The following is a 17598-nucleotide window of genomic DNA, read 5'->3' as shown; positions in this document are numbered from 1 at the left end:
TTTTAACAGTTATTTAACAAGCTTCAATTAACATGGGTCATAAATCGCATCCGTGCATTTTAACAGTTGCAATATTAACAAATGTTTTCCGTGCTATTAATCAGTGAGCCCGTGGGTTTGTTGTTATGAGTTCAATGAATCAATTGAATTCACTCATGGTACCACAACATCGATTTGCACTCCTCTCGTCCCGTGACTATATATACTGCAAATGTTTTTTTTTTGTTTGTTTGTTTTTTTGGAAGTGACGTTTTTCCCTTCTGTTGCTCTGTCCCCCTCCCGCTCTGCAATACCACCATCAGAATCCTCTGAGTCCAACCCCCCCCCCCCCAAAAAAAAAATCCTATATATATTTTAATTGTGTCAAATCTTTATTTGGGCGGGGGAGGTTCAGTGTATGGGCATTTTTATTTATTCATTCAACCACAAGATTGCTGGTTTCTTTTTTTACCCTGTTTTCCAAGTTACCTTTTTAAGCAAGTGAAATACCTTGGAGAATCGCTGACCCGTCCAAATACAGTATAAACTTGGCAGAATTCCTGCATTATCTCATCCCATGCAACACATAAGGACATTATAGATAAATAGACACCTTCATTTTTTGGTCTCATCAGCGGTTTTGGCTTGAAAGGTATTGCTAAAGGTTTGGTTCCAGACGTCAGCATTTTTTAAGATCTTTAAAGCGAAAGAGGCGGCACTAGCTCGGACGTAAATATTAAACTTTGGATCATCGGGTTTCCACTTCAAATTGCGCAGGGAATGGAAAATGACTTTCTCAATGAAGCAAGCAGAATGTTTTGACGTGATATAAAGCTTTCAGGTAATTTTGAAGTTTACAAAACAAGATTGTCTCTCAAATAAACGTCCCAAGTGATAACCTTGCTTCACTTAATCAGTTCAAATGATAATGACCATGACCATGTAATAATTCTCAAGTCTTCCTTAATTTTCCGAATTGACGTCTTATTATGAGGAGCGTCATCCAATTATTCACTCCGGAGATAGCGATGGTCCGCATTTCCCTAGCCTCATTAGTCGACAAAAAGTCAATATGTCACAAGACAGTTTTGTTACCAGCTGCGCAGCGTCTTTCAATTCAAATTCTCTCCCAGTCAGCCACACTGCCCTTAAATTTCCCCCTGATTGTTGGTGGATGCTAAGACGTCTATATCTCAGTGTGGCCTAATTTGTTGGCCGGCCTTCTGACTAGATTGTAAGTGTACCTCTATGAACCTTCACTTTTCAACTAATGGCTCTCCCCCCAGCACTCCTAATGGCCTGCGCTGCTCTGCCTCACTCTCCATCTCAAGGCAGTAAGGGATATCAGTATCACTGAACTGACTAGTTGTGGCCTTTTAATAGGCTCATTTTGTAATATGATGTCTGCCTGGCTGTCGATCTTCAAAAGCAATCACACTTAACCCTGACATTGAAAGTCAGATATTTGTTCAGCACAGTGTCACTGGCCTCCGCTCATTGATTTACACAGACAGTGTCACAATTTCTTTCAGGACATTGGAGGAATTAAGTTACAGTTTTAATTAAAATGCTGCTATAATCTATGGAAATGAGCTCTAGCTATCTATCTCGCCATCCATCCTATTTTTGTTTTTATGTGCGGGGATGACACGTTAATGTTGTCTTTTACCAGCCGAAACTGTGTGAGCTACCTGTAGCATTCATACTACTCATTTGCATAAACAGGGCTTGGCACTGCGACCAATATGCTCGCAAATGCGGCCAACTTTTCCCTGTGTGAGAAAAAAACTGAAAAAAAAATCCCCACCTCCTCTGGTTGCACCAGCGCAAGTGCATGTTTTAATGGTCTTCCTCTTGCTCACTCCCTTTGCAATGTGAGAGTGCCTATCTCTGGGTACATTTGGAAATGGTGAGTATGCTTTGCTCCACTCCAACTTCTTGGGAACTCAGAGCATCTTTCAAAAGTGCCATTCATTTATTCAGTTTCACAACAAAGCAGTGCCCAATGTTGAAATGAACCAATGCACACCCCATGCATTTCTGAACATAGAGCTGGCTGTGCCTTGAACTGGAAGATGTTTTTCTTCTGCTCCTGTGACCTCGTCGGTTGCTGAAACGAGAAGTAACAGTGGAAGAAGATTGAGCAGCTGTCCTCCCTCAAGGCGAAACAAGCTTGAGGTTAACAAAGTATGGTCGTATTTTGTTTCCCGACTTGTGTTAAATAATGACATAATAGAAGATAAGATAAAGGCTTGTTTTCTTGTCATTTTCAAATGTTGATAAGCGGCTCTAACAGAAAACTTCAGCCACGTATGCCAATTTGACCCTTCGTACCTTCTGCATGGCCAGAGTAAAATCAGTGTGTTACCAACTGGGCTTGGCAGTTTTACACCATGAGTTCCGATAACCATGACAGAATCAACTGGTTCCCATTTGTGCAACCAGAATGGTTTTGGTCTTTAATAAATGTAACACCCGCTGTTGTAAATTATTACACATATAGAAAATTGTATTCTGTTTTTGTACCGATGTGTGCGTGCCTGTCTACATATATACATAAAACCGCACATTATATCTTTTTATTTCTTTTATTTGGTCCACTAACATCTGTCTGAATTGGAAAGAGGCCACTAAGGTGTGATAGGATACCAGCTGTGTGGTTGTCTTTATTAGCAAGCATTAACCCTGCCTCACACTTCCGTCAAACTCTTGGACAAGAATAGACTGCTCACGTCATTTATGTCGCGCTGAGGACTTTTACACTCGACTTGCAAATGTCGGTGTCAGAGATCGGCTAGGCCATCATATGTGGCATATTACGCAATCATCACCTTTTCCTTTGTGTTCTCACCACCTGTGTTAATGGCCTCTTAGCCTGTGCAAATGACATAATGAAGTCATGAAATTATTTCTTGAGACTGCGTGCTGATGCCATTAGAGAAGTGGGAACAGATTTTTGCATCAGAATTCAGGAAGTTCACATGACGACTGTGGGAGTAAGGAAAGAAGTTGATGAATGCTCTGAACGGGTTATGGGCGGAGAGATTCTGAGGGCAGTGTTGATTGCCTCATAGCTAAGGTTCGATGCCTTGAAAGTCAGAACAAGGAAATGGAGGAAAAACTTGAGGATCATGACCAAGACGATGATCAATGGGTGTGGAGCGTGCTGACGCCTGCTCATTTCTCGAGATTTGGATGCCGGAGGCTCGAGGCGTAACTTCCTTTAATATGAGGCTGACAATAGAAAGAGCTCATTGAGTCAGAGTAAGAAAGGACCCCCGAGAACTTTGATCATGAAGTTATTGAACGGCCCAGACAAAGTGAAGATTCTGAAGGAGGTTCAGAAAAAATAAAAAAAGATACTCAAATGCACAAGAAGCAAAAGGCTTGGACCTTTGTGAGGTCGAGGATCCACAACATGGGAATAAGAAACGGAATTTGGCTCCCAACAAAACTTCGACTGACCTCCAAGGGTGACGAACACAGTTTCAATAAGTTGCTCTGTATTTTCCCCCTTTGATGAAATCAAAGCGTTGCCAGTACAGTACTTCTTCCTTCTGCCATCTTGGAATAGTTCAGAAACGGAAACTTCTTGGATGTGCTCTTGTCACTCATTTGCCTTGTACGATAAGAGGAACTGATATGCGGAATCATCAGACAAGCAAAGAAACAACTGAATGATTGGAAACCAGTTCTCGAAAAGACAGTAATTTAGGCCAATATTCTTCCAAGTACACAAGAGTGAAAAGGTGCGCAGCATTTCAGATTCTCCAAACAATTTTAAGTCTGTCATTTAAGCATCTTCCATCCAGATGCGTGCTTTGGATATAGCGACACTTAAATATGGAGGCTCCCTGTCAAATCTGACATTGTGTTGCTTCTCCCATTGGCTTGAGCACTTTTATTCTCTCCATTCTGAGGCTTTATCAAGTACTAGTCGTCAATTTCCCAGAGAAGGTGAAACGTCGAATTGCTTTTTACTTTGGCTACAGTTTTATGCCACATGTACCTATAATATTTTAATTGACTTACAGAAACCGATAGACTGTATTTATCCTGCAACTCTTTCAAATGAAAAATGTCGAGCAAACAAAAAAAGATTGCCGTTTGCTTTTTTAATTAAAAAAAACATTTAGTTTATTGTACTCTTAATTTGAAAAGAAATAGGTCCCGTTACTTTCTTTCATCCGTATCTACTGCATGCTCCTCTTTGAGGACGTCCACTTCTTCCTCCGTGGCGGTTAAATTACACCAAGGCACCAATGGGCCACTTCCAGTCCCTTGTACGCATCTTATACAAGATGTTCGTACACCTGTGTATTTTTGTCCATCAAAACACACACATACACACGCGCGCACACACACACACACACACACACACACACACACACACACACACACACACACACACACACACACACACACACACACACACACACACACACATCAAGAAAAGTCTCATACATATACTTGAGACAGAAAAAAAGAACAAAGTCAGTCCTTGTCAATATACGGTAAAATACTGCATTGCCATCAATGTAAACGAACACCTTTTCTAAAGCATCAACATACAGGTACATGGCCAACCTGCATCTCCGTCTCACTCTCAACCAGCACCCCTGACCCCAGGCGCTGATTTCTAATATTATAGATAATATTTCTCCATTATTGCATGACTCTCACTAACACTATTAGACCTCTGCTACCACTTGATATTGCTTGGGTAAGTGCCGTATTCAGCGCCTCCCATCTGATTATACCTCAATAGAATTAGCCTGCCAGCTATATTATCAAGCTGCAGTTCAAACTTATCCACTCGCAGTCGATGGAATTGAGCCGTTTTCCAGTGGGATGAGTTCTGCTTGGTCTCGAAGTGTTAGGTAACACAAAATGAGAAAATGGTAATTGCGCAGGGTTTTATTTTGGCACAAACTCAGAAAGAAGTGGTTCCCAATCAGATCCCTTGCACACGTGTATTCTGTGCCCCCCACCAGCTAAAACCCTTTTTTTTTCTCGGTTAAGTGTTAGCTTGCATTTCTCAAGTTCTCAAGAAAATCTATCAAAACTGTCATATTTGAGCTAAATACTGTACAACGGATGGAAGACCGGCTGTTGGTAAAAGATCCATGATCTAAAGCAAAGCTAAACAAAATTGAGGTAATTATTTCTGGCAATAAAGAAGACTGCTGATCGTAAACACTTGCAGTGACTCTCTTAAAAAACAAAGACCAAGTCCAAAACTTGGTGTGCTGATAGTTTAGGATCTGACTTTCTGCAGTCATGGCTAATCAATCATGAAAACAGCCTTTTACCAGCCAAAAACAATATCCAGAGTGAATGGTTGCATGCTCCAAGCAGACGAGAAGAAGCGCCTGTAATGAGCAATCTTTTTCACAACCTCGTTTTGTTCAGTGGAGATGTCAGCGCTGTTGGACAGTCGGCGTTGGTGCGGCGGTATGGATGGCTTCTAAAGTTGAGGATGAGGAGAGAGGAGCGTTGGCGCAGAGCGCCGATGCGTATTTGGAACCGTGAGTCGCCGCTTGGAATTGAAGCGGATTTACATGGGACAGGAGAAGTGAACCAATCTCTTTTTTCGTCAATGGATGCTACAGCTTCTTGTTGACTTTGAAACTTAGCTTGTAGCCGACGTGTGCACATTTTGAGCATGACGTCTCTGATCCACTGGTTAAAGGACACTTTGATTCTCTCCTCTTTCATCTCAAACCGCTTCAAACAACAAAGCGTGTGATGGAAAAGTGGTTAGAACTGCATGACTGTCCGTGTTGTGTTTATTATTTTACTTTATGTTAACTGTTTTGTTAAGCGCTTTGTTACAGCTGCCGCTGTTGTGAAAGCGCGATAAGTATCAGCATGTATTGTATTGTATTGGCGGCCCAGTAGTCCAGTGGTTAGCACGTCGGCTTCACAGTGCAGAGGTACCGGGTTCGATTCCAGCTCCGGCCTCCCTGTGTGGAGTTTGCATGTTCTCCCCGGGCCTGCGTGGGTTTTCTCCGGGTGATCCGGTTTCCTCCCACATTCCAAAAACATGCATGGCAGGCTGATTGGGCGCTCTAAATTGGCCCTAGGTGTGAGTGTGAGCGTGGATGGTTGTTCGTCTACTGTATGTGTGCCCTGCGATTGGCTGGCAACCGATTCAGGGTGTCCCCCGCCTACTGCCCGGAGACGGCTGGGATGGGCTCCAGCACCCCCCGCGACCCTAGTGAGGATCAAGCGGTACGGAAGATGAATGAATGAATGAATGAATGAATGAATGAATGTATAATTAGTGGAGCCCAGACTTAAAAGAAAACATGGTGAAGCTTTAAGTTGTTATGCTACACCAATATGCAATAAGCTGCCAATAGATGTGGAGCTAGCCCCAGGTCGGAATTCGTTTAAACCCAAGTTAAAACGTATGCCCCGACTCCGCCCCAATTCTTCTGATTGAGGTCTTTTAAAGCTTTTTTTTCATTTATTTTTACAAAATCTTTCTTGTGCTGTACATGCATTTAGTAATTGTAGTAAGCTACCTTTATTTCTGGAAATATCTTTATTGATTGTTTTTGTAAATGTTGTTCAAATGTGAAGCACATTGACTTACCTCGTGTACGAGAGGCACCATGTAAATAAAGCTAAAAATTAAAAAAAATAGATAAAAAGAGCCACAATTACACAAGACCCTCAATGTGTCGGATAACTAAATTTCCTCTCGAATAACTACGGGAGCCCCGGTCAGGTCTCCACCTGTGTGCTTTCCACACGTTAAATGGACATTCAGTCTATTTAAAAGCAACAATTAAAAGTGAGACAGATCTGTTTGTTTGGCATCCTGCATGCACTAATTACCCCAGCAACTCTCTTACTCTTCATCATGCTCTTAACTCCTGAAATAATACCCTGTGTTTGGGGTAAGATGGATGTGCCAATTGAATTTCAAGTATTTAAAGTGCCATCAATTTTTTGACTGACCGTGTTAAAACTGCGGTTGGATATAAATTTTCACTCATTATAATTATTAACTGTAAAGAGGATATTATAATCTTTGTCATTTTTCATACTGCAGTACCTTGATCTTAACCAATTTAGGTTTGGATCGTTGTGAACATAATGGCCTTTCAAGGTCAGCTAACTCATTACCCCGTATTCATTTTTAACCCACTGAGAAGTGCAGTGGGCCAAAGCAATTTTCACAAGGCAGATGAGGCCTCTTACTGCCTTTTGCAAAGACGGAATAATCAGGTCCATTTCAAATACGTGTGCATTTTAACAATGATTGAAAACACAATATTATAACAATATAATAACACAGCAGCCATGAGAGTAGCATTCATTCATTTATTCAATTATTTATACCATCCACAGTTGGCTGTTATTCCAATTTCAAGTGTTTCCTTTTCATCCCAAGTGTGACTTCACCGACTATCACACGACATTTTGTGGGATTTCGAAGTCCCTGTTTGTTATTCTGACAATGTTTCCCCTCATACATAGACTCGTGAGGCACAAACTATAAAGAAATTGTGAAACAACAGTTAAGGAAACACTGATGAGGATTTGTATGCCACCCATGTAAATATGTCAAAGGACTCGATGCTCAATATGTGCGCCTCTCGTCTGAGCTTCTTTGCCGTGCCTTTCATTCATTGAAACCCCCATGCAGTCCCACTGATCCCTGTACGTGTTGCATCATTTAACATGATGAATAAGAAAGTGATGCTTAGTCCTTATTTTTTATAAAACTGTCTCCTCCAGTTCTGCAGACATGAAAAGCGATGAATTTGAAAGTGTGACATATTATAATATCATTCTCAACGCTACCTGGACATTTTCCCCAAAGGAAAGGGATGAAAGTGCCCCTAGCATCCCTGTGCATTTTTTCCCCCTTTGCATCGAAGCAATTCACTACATACTCATCTCCATAAGCACTGAATAAAGGAGGCTGAATCATCAAAAATGTACAGCAAACATCCTTATCATTTTACTCATCCTTATACTGAATGTTTTTCATGTGTTTCAGGCACGTTACAAACAAAGCTTGGACCCCACAGTGGACGAGGTGAAAAAGCTATGCACGTCACTCAGACGAAATGCCAAAGAGGAGCGGGTCCTCTTTCACTACAACGGTCATGGGGTTCCACGGCCCACTGTCAATGGAGAAATTTGGGTTTTTAATAAGGTAATTCTCAACTCATGAGTTACCGACTGAGAACATATCTCATGTTTGTGTGCATCGAAATTCAAAATGCAATTTTCATTCAAACGGGTAATCGCAGCAGAGCAGAGACAATATACGAAAATCCCCTACTTAGCTTGCAAACGATCAATGCGCTTCAACATTTAAGTAGGGTATCTTGTTCTACCGATGGACTAAAAATGTCATCTGAGCCACATCTGTGTGACATTTTACCTGCGGGTTTCACTTCAGGGAGAAAACATTTGCATGGAGATCACGCGTTAATTCGTACTCACGAACTGTTATTTTACCCGGTAGTTTCTGATGACTTGATGTTTCAAATGTGACGTCTACCTTTGATCAATCACATTATTATACGCATGACAGCCAAGACGATTGCTGTCAAGATCCTTTTTTTTTTTAGCCCTCCTACTTGGATGAAGTGTAATCACACATCCATTCCAGAAGAAGACAGCGGCACATTCAATTTTTTTTTTTTAATTTCATGAAACTTGATGCGCTTCGAATCTTTTCTGTTCCAGAAAAAGAAAACCATTTTAATAGTTATTTGTTTTAAGTTGAGCTATATTTCTTTGCTCGGAGGTCTGGGTGGAACCACATTGAAGCTGAGAGCAACCAGCTATGAAAAGTAATTTGTAGCTCAATTAATGTGTCAAAAGAGGGAAAATTAGAGTATTCCGTAGTCAGCATACACCCCCAAATACTGAAATGAATCGGTCTCATCAGCCAGGACAAGATGCTTAAAAGGTCCAAAGTAGATATTTTGGAATACATGGGTAACAGTATCTGTGTTTACTTTTTAAATCAATTCAGCTTTGCAGAGGGACTGTGATTTATTTATTATGTAATATTTCATTATATAGAAGAAAAAGCGGACATACATTCACATGAAAATGCAAAATGTGAATGAAAAGAAGCAGAGAGAATACGTGATTGTTTCTGCTTCTATTGACATGTAATATTTACTTTTCACAAATAAATAACACGATCTTTCAATTGTAATGTTTACATGAAGAGACACATAGGCACTTTTACTGTGAAGAGATTCAGTTTCTACCATGATCAGACTTTTTGGTCCTATCGCTCATCCCCCGGTCTCCATTTGAAGTAAGTTAAGTCTAATGCAAAAATATGAAAAACAATTTTCATCCATTCATGTATGATGATCACATACATTTGTGTAAAATTTAAAGCATTTTGTGTACCATATTTTCCGCACTAAAAGGCGGACCTAAAAGCCTTCCATTTTCTTCAAAGCTCACAGCGCGCCTTAAAATCCGATGTGCCTTGTGTATGATTATTACGGTAATGTGTCGACCCCAAAATGGCTCCTTGCTAGAGACATGCTTACAACGCAGAGTTCAAACTTAAGGCGATCGTGTTACGCAGTTGAACATTGAACTCGAGCAGCGGCAAGAGAGTTCAATGTTAAAGAGTCTGCTTTTTTAAATAACTTTTACTGACATCTGACAGTTCTGTAGCAACTGCACTCAACAGCTAAGCTTCTTTGATCTGTGACTTGGTTGCGTCAGCGCTGATTGGTTGACCTACGTGTGTACGCGCGTGCGCTCTCACGCGCACTCCAGAAAGCAGCGGACTATGAACTGCTGAGGCAAGCTTCACTTGAGTGGCGTTGCTACAGTTCTGTGGCAATTCTTTCAACATAGCTCCATCTAATGGATGCATTGCAGATTGCACCTTATAATCCTGTGCGTCCAATATATGAAAACAATTACAAAATGGAGGTGCGCCTCATAACCCAGTGCGCCTTTTAGTGTGGAAAGTACGCTAAATAAAATGTATTTATACATACATTATTACACATTTTTACACACACACACGCGCACACACACACGCACGCACGCACACACACACTCTCTCTCTCTCTGTTATAAGGCACAGCTAACAATACAATACAATACATGCTGATTTATATAGCGCTTTCACAACAGCGGCAGCTGTAACAAAGCGCTTAACAAAACAGTTAACATAAAGTAAAATAATAAACACAACACATAACATAAAACACGGACAGTCATGCAGTTCTAACCACTTTTCCATCTAACTTACAATAACAAGAAGACGTGACCTGAGAAAATACTGCATGACATTCAACCACTCAATGAACGGTTTCCAATCAGCCATTGCTTTCTTTTATGTACTTGTGGCATCTTAATCATGGACTTTGTCACCAATTACTACAGTTTGAATTGGAGTGAGTTGAGTTGCAACACATTGGGGCATGCACAGTCGTGCCTATTACTGTTTGCAATGATTTCGGTAGTCCAGTGGTTAGCATGTCGGCTTCACAGTGCAGAGGTACCGGGTTCGATTCCATGACATACTCATTTGAAACAAAAATAGAAAGAAAAAAAAAGATTGTTGTTTAAAGATGAACCCTTAAAATAAGAAATTGAATCATAAAATGGGATAAATGATCACACACTCCAAAAGATTTTATTTTCTTGTAAGAACCAAATAATTTGCAGTGTGCCTGCTGTTATCCCAGTACTAATCTTCAGTGAAGACTTGAAATATTGTTTTGAGTTGTTCATTGCCGCTATTCAATAAGCGAGCACCCACTCACAGTGATGCACTGCTGTTGTCCAAACTTAGCCGTTGCCACTCGATCCCCAGCACACCCACGGGCGTTGTGTCCTTTTTGGTTCCGCTGTTCTTCCTCTTTCTTTTCCATAAATTGTTCTAAACGCATAATTCATTCACGAGAAAATGCGTCCCTCCTGTCAGTGGTAATGTTATAACCCCTTCTGTAGCTTTTCTGGTCACATCTATGATCACAAGCCCCCTGCTGCTTGATCACACTTTGATCACACTCATTTCTTCTAACTTGACATCATCGATCATTAATAATTCTACCAGCGCATTTTAATGATGCCACACCACTCTAATCCTTTAACCACTCTTTTATGTGTTCCTCTTCAAGAACTACACTCAGTACATCCCGCTGTCCATCTATGACCTTCAGACCTGGATGGGGAGCCCTTCCATTTTTGTCTATGACTGCTCCAATGCTGGAATCATTGTCAAGTCCTTCAAGCAGTTCGCCCTGCAGCGAGAACAGGAGCTGGAGGTGGGCTTACACACACTTACAAACATATATACTCGATCCACAAAGAAGCCCCCCCCTCCCCCCCCAGCCTCTTCCTCCCCATACACTGTCATTTAGGTCAATTTTAAATGACCATATTTTCCGCACTGTAAGGCGCTTCGGAGTGTATGGAGGACCACCATTGAATAATAATAATAATAATACATTTTATTTGTAAGCGCCTTTCAAGACACCCAAGGACACTTTACAACAATAAAAAACACAAAATGAGCAGCGGCAGCCAAACGCGCCAGCGTTCACTCAACCTGGAAGTCAGAAAGAATGGCCTATTTTAAAACTGTTTTCATATATAGCGCGCACCGCATTATAAGGCACACAGAATAGAAGCTACAATTGTGGCTTCAGTTGCGTTATGTATCCACTAGATGGAGCTACACTAAAGGGAATACAATACAATACAGCTTCATTTTATACAACTTTCACAACCGCTGCAGCTGTAACAAAGCGCTTTACAGAACATTTCAAACACTACATCCAATAAATCTGAATATTGATCCATATATAAAGCGCATCGGATTATGAGACGCACTGTCAGCTTTTGAAAAAACTTGAATGCGTTGAGGTGCGCCTTATCGTGCGGAAAATATGGGAAAATTATATTACTTGGAAGCAAGTCAGCAAACGTGTGGCTTGCAGTCTGTCAGTACAGTGTTGCAGTTGAGTGGGAAGCATGTGCTTGCATCTTGATGAAATGTAAAGCTGCAGGTTCACCACTTGTGCACAATGCGATGAAGTGCACGCATGCACACTTCATCCGGACGCACCACCACACATTCTCAAGAGTGGCATTACTTTGTGTAGCTAAATGAAGAGTCGCCTCAGTGTTACAATTATATTTAAGGTGATGTTGTGCAAATGAGCTGGCCAGACGTGAATATGATAATGTAGTACCATGTCTCACGAGCTCGATGCTCCTTCCTGGTCTGAGTCTCAGCCTACAGTGTGCTGAACTTTTGTCAGGTGAGTTAAAGAATGAAATATGTCTATTACCACCATTAACTGGTGTTTAATGGAGCCGTGCATTCAGATTATAATGAATCGGAATGACCAAAAGGCGGAATCCAAATGGAATTTTATTCAGTTTCGCCAGGAAGGTATGTTCCTTTTGCCAATCTGAACGCATCTCATGTATAGTAAAATATTGATATAAAAAAAGGAAACAAATTGTGAAATCGTCATATTGTTTTATCTTTGTGGTTAGTAAATTTCTTCATTCAGTTCCCTGAGATTAACCTGCAAAAAGTTGTAAATATACAAAGAATCGAGTAAAGAATAAAAATTATGGTCCTTTAATTTTTAACTGCAGCCTCGTTTGTTTTTTGCCCTCTTTAGTTCATGCTCTCTCAGAATTGGTTTTCGCCTGGCGTTTTGGAAAGAACTGATCCAAGGACGTTTGCTTCTGTCGGCTTTTAACAATTCTTCGAAAATGTCCAAGGCAAACATCAGCATAGTGAGTGATTGCCCAACTGTTGAACACTTTTTCTGGGTGATTCACATTCACGTTAAAACTATCGGAATGTCTCATGGCCCGAGGGGCGAATGATGAGAACACTGCGTAGACACATATCTATCTACACACATCAACACATATGGTCTTAGTCAATGGGATGCCAGGAAGATGCTAGGTAATAGCCAATGGCAGAGCAGCTATAAGTACGTCGCGTTCCGGAAACTCTGAACTGCGAGTAGCAGACCATACTGTATTTTTACCTTTCGTATCTTGAAATTTCTTTCAGAACAAAAGGAAATATTTTCCTGTTTAGGCGTTTCGTAACTAGAAAATTTTGTGTGAAGAGACGTTTGTAAGTAGAGGTACCACTGCAGCGATTTCACAAAAGCTGCAACTGGAACAAATTGCTTCACGGAACATTAAACATAAAATAGCCATAATGCAACAGAACGCATGACATAAAACATTGACATTCATACAATCGTAACAACAATTGCTACGTATGCTTTGTTGTGATGCTATTTCAAGCTTTTCTCTTTCTTTTATTCAAAAGAACTTGAGCAAATTGTTTTCCGCAGTCATACCTTGCAGCTCCGAGGTTGCACCTATCTCGTTCACTGAAAGTGTTTATTTATCTGTAGCAGCATGATTCCTAGTTGGTGTTAATTGGTGTGTTAATATGAATATAAATATGTTTTACGACTTCCTCTGGTTGTGGAACAAATAACAGCTCTCTTTTTAAAATGCAGTGAACTCATTTCCACCTTCTACTTAAGTGATAGCTCTTCGCACACGCGCATGCAGGAAGTGTATAATGTGGCGAGGTCATGGGAGATAAAGAGACGTTTTAATCATTCAAGAGATGATCCATGCAGGGGGTGGATGGGGAGGGGGGGCGGGGTAGACGCAGAGGGGAAAGACCCCCCACGCCCACACACTGGATTGGCATCCCTTTCATAGCGGTGTGCGTGTCAGCACATTGGTGGTGCCGATAAGCAAACAATCAGCACATGCAGCCATTTTTCATCTTATGGAGAAATGTGGCATTTATGCCTTGCCATTTTAGATATTCCATAAGGGTACTATTTGTGGACATACTCTCGATGAAGATGTCGGCATGAAATAGAGAGCTGCGGAAAAACTATGAAGCCTTCCCGCGAAGGACTTCCCGCACAGCACAAAACCCTCTTATGTCCGTGTGTGCGTGCCACCCCTGAGTGCTCTATTAAAGGGCCACCTGGTTTATTTTAAATATCTCATCACTCTGCTGTGTGCACTTAGCCTACATGTTCAATGCATTCGCTGTGGATCTTTTCTCAGACTGAAACTAAACCAACTGCACTTACTGCTCAGACACACTGGACCACCTGACCTTTTGTGGGGCTTGTTTACTGTGGGGTGGTTGATTTGGTTGTCATCCTCCGCACAAAATGTTTACAGTATGTGTGTGGACGGTTGCCTTTCTATGCTTTGTGATTGACTGGTGACTATTCCCAAGTGTAACCCGCCTATCAAGTCAACTGGAATCGGTCAAAGTTGCGCGCAACCCTCATGATAAAAAGATGAATGCATGAATTTTGACAGTATTTTCTTCTACCTATTTCTGTTGAAAATGTTTGCTTGATTATGGTTGCTTTGAAGATGCTTGGTTTTACTGTGGTGGTGAGCATGTGTGGTGTTGCATGTGTTTACTCATTCCCTGGAGAATTAGTCTCATTAATTTGTGTCAGTTAAAAAAAAAAGAATTCCAAGCTATTGCACTGGTCTCTGCTATTCACAGCAGAGGAGAAAGAAAAGAAACCTGCCATGCTGACTTTCATGGTAATTTGACAATATGCTAATGTGATAATTACGCTAGATACTCTGCATTAATCAGCTTCTGCTGGCAATGCTGTCATATTTACCTTGAGGATTAGTGTGGCACACACGTTCTCCAAATTTTCGTTGGGGCGACGATACGGTTCTGAGGTTGACACAACTGGGACCCACGCAGAGCATGCTTCTTGATTGGTGATGTTTGTCTTTGGGAACAGTCAAGTCAACACTTTTCTCATTCGAGAGAGAGATTAAAAACTAGTCATGCTATAGCAAGATTGTAATCCAACTGCTTGCCTGAAAGCCTTTTGGAGAGAAATTACAAGTGTTGAATTTTATGACAAGTTCAATATTCTCTTCTTTCAATACTACCATAATCCATCCATCCATTCTGTGAACCATGTGCCCTCAGGAGGGCCGCGGGGCTTACTGTAGCCGTTCCCAGCTGTCTTCGGGCAGTAGGCGGGGCACTCCCTGAACTGGTTGCCAGCTAATCCCAAGTAACACAAAGACAAAGAATCATTCACAATCACATCTACGAACAATACTGTATAGAGCAAGGGTCCCCAACCACTATTGACCGAAGATCTACTGCCCGGTGCTGCACGTGCATTAGCAACAGCCGTAATGGACCCTATCATGAACGAAACTGAAAAATAAACAAGATACAAAATTGACTTTGTAAAAACAAAATCACTGCCTACCTTGGTGCATAGTGGGAGACCTGACATAGGCATGCAGGATCGAAACACATACAGTAAATAGCTTTTGCAAGATACATAAAATGATGTGGCGGCCAAATTTGGCCTGAACTGATCTGATCTGCTCTGACCTAGTGTCATCTGTTATATTGAACTATTTGTTTAATCATATGCACCCTCTTTTTTCATTAACACTCAAGCCAAGACAAATGACCGGTTTCTTCTACCTTATTGTGAATATTTTGGATTCTCTTTTTGACATAGCACGGAGTCAGCCCTGTTACGCGTTTCTAATTACATCCTCCTGGCAAATGACTCTGGAGACCACGTGTGTCTGGTTTTATTGGACTTAACTGCAGCATTTGATACAGTGGATCACAGTATTCTGCTGACTCGTTTGCAGCACTTGGCGGCAGTGCTCTTGAGTGGTTTAGGTCCTATCTAGCTGACAGGACCTTTTGTGTCAGCCTTGGCTGCTCTGAGTCACGCACTGCTCCCCTGTCATGTGGTGTTGTGTCATCCGCCCCTACACACCTGCCCGGCGCCTCAGGTCTGTGGACCAGTCTTTGTTAGAAGTACCAAGAACTAAACTGAGGCTCAGAGGGGATCGAGCCTTTTCTGTTGTTGGTCCCTCTCTCTGGAATGACCTCCCACTGAACATTCGGCAAGCCTCCGCGCTGCCCATCTTCAAAGCCCTCCTCAAAACTCACTTGTATTCTTTGGCATTCGACTCAGCATGACTTAGATTTGTTCTTGGTTTTACTGTTTGGTGCTTTCTACCGCCTTTATTACCAATTTGTCTTACTGTTTATTGTGCATGTTAAATCGCTCCATGTACAGCACTTTGTATGCAGCGATGGCTGTTTGAAAGTGCTCTATAAATACTGTTGACTTGACTTGACATACAGTATGTGATTTAAACTGATTTGTGTTTCTTTGCAAGCGACACTTGTCATTCACTTACAGTCCACAATGTACATGGATGTCAGTAGTTGCATTATAGCTCCCATCGTCATAACATGGAAAGATTTTGGATCTGGAAAGACAACATGGTATGCTGTACCATATGCCAATCAGGTGTTCCTTCCTGCTACTGGAATTTATTTCCCCGGGGTTGTCATTGTGATCATCAAGGATGAAATTCTTGGGCCAAAAAGCTCCAATTGAATTTACACTTTACACATGATCTAATTTAGAGATGATGTGTTAAAAAAAAAGACCAAAACAGAAAGGTGTGTCTTTGCAGGTGGCCGCCATCAACCCCAGCCATCCACTCGCCCAGATGCCGCTGCCACCTTCCATGAAGAACTGTATCCAGCTGGCTGCCTGCGAGGCCAGCGAGTTGTTGCCAATGAACCCTGACCTCCCCGCTGACCTTTTCACTTCCTGTCTCACCACACCGATAAAGATTGCTTTGCGGTGGTAAGTTTAATGCGCATTTATTTGATGAATCCAGAATAGTCAAAAAGGGTATGAGATTGGGCCATATGAGGTTGTTTTCTACTGAGAATAAACCACAGTCAAGATTTAATTTACAGACCCGCCAAATGAAATAATGATATCGATATTGACTATGTATGACAAAACATATTCTTGTCATGTTTAAAAATGAATGGCCTGTTCATTTATTGGCCTGGATTTTCCTGCAGATGAGTATGCGTGCAATCTTGCTCAGTGTTCAATCCCTCGACTTAGTATTGTCTCAACACAGAAATTGTCTTTTTTGACAGGGGGTGAGGGGGGGGGGGGGTTGTAAACCAACCTCAGGCAGTAACAAAGTTGATATCTGATCTTCAGGGAAATGTGTTTATTAGGAAGGTCTGTCTAATGCAGCCACCTCATGTGAATGCATGACAATGTAAAATTCAAATATTACTCTCTCTTGTAGCACACCGGTTGCATCAGCCAAGCAGCATGTTTGTTTGCGCATCAATCTGAGGCTTGTACATTCAGCCCCTGGTGATTGCATCACTTGACGAATAGAGTACCAGACTCAAGTTAAAAATCCAGCCACACACAGAGTGACAAACCAGGAGAAAATGGACCCCTCCACCCCCATCCTGTACACGTTTTCCAATTCAAAATTCACTCCAGGCGTAAAACTTTCCTTGACGCATGTACCGGTACTCTAACTGAGAGTGACAAGCTGCCTTCAAGAAGGGCCCTACAGCCACCACGATGATTCTTTCCTACCATAAATGTTGAAGAGGTTCGTCAAACTTACACTGCTCTAAATCCACATATACTGTAGCTATGACCTTCAGCATAACGAACCCTCAGTGTCACGCCATAAATATTGATATTCCTCGCCAGCATTCTCTTCCACGGA

General features: G+C 41.5%; 1 protein-coding gene across 2 annotated transcripts in view; it reads left to right on the top strand.

Annotated features, from left to right (window-relative positions):
• The window catches only part of rptor (regulatory associated protein of MTOR, complex 1), a 115526-nt gene that overhangs the window by 19214 nt on the left and 78714 nt on the right, over positions 1–17598 (top strand). For both annotated transcript variants that reach the window (XM_052083218.1, XM_052083217.1), the window contains exons 5-7: positions 7997–8155; positions 11118–11264; positions 16516–16691. In XM_052083218.1, coding sequence (XP_051939178.1) covers positions 7997–8155; positions 11118–11264; positions 16516–16691 — 482 coding nt within the window. The remainder of the gene's footprint in view (positions 1–7996; positions 8156–11117; positions 11265–16515; positions 16692–17598) is intronic.

The sequence above is a fragment of the Hippocampus zosterae genome, chromosome 13 (genome assembly GCF_025434085.1).
Source record: "Hippocampus zosterae strain Florida chromosome 13, ASM2543408v3, whole genome shotgun sequence".
Taxonomy (NCBI): domain Eukaryota; kingdom Metazoa; phylum Chordata; class Actinopteri; order Syngnathiformes; family Syngnathidae; genus Hippocampus; species Hippocampus zosterae.
This window is presented reverse-complemented; position numbering and strand designations above follow the sequence as displayed.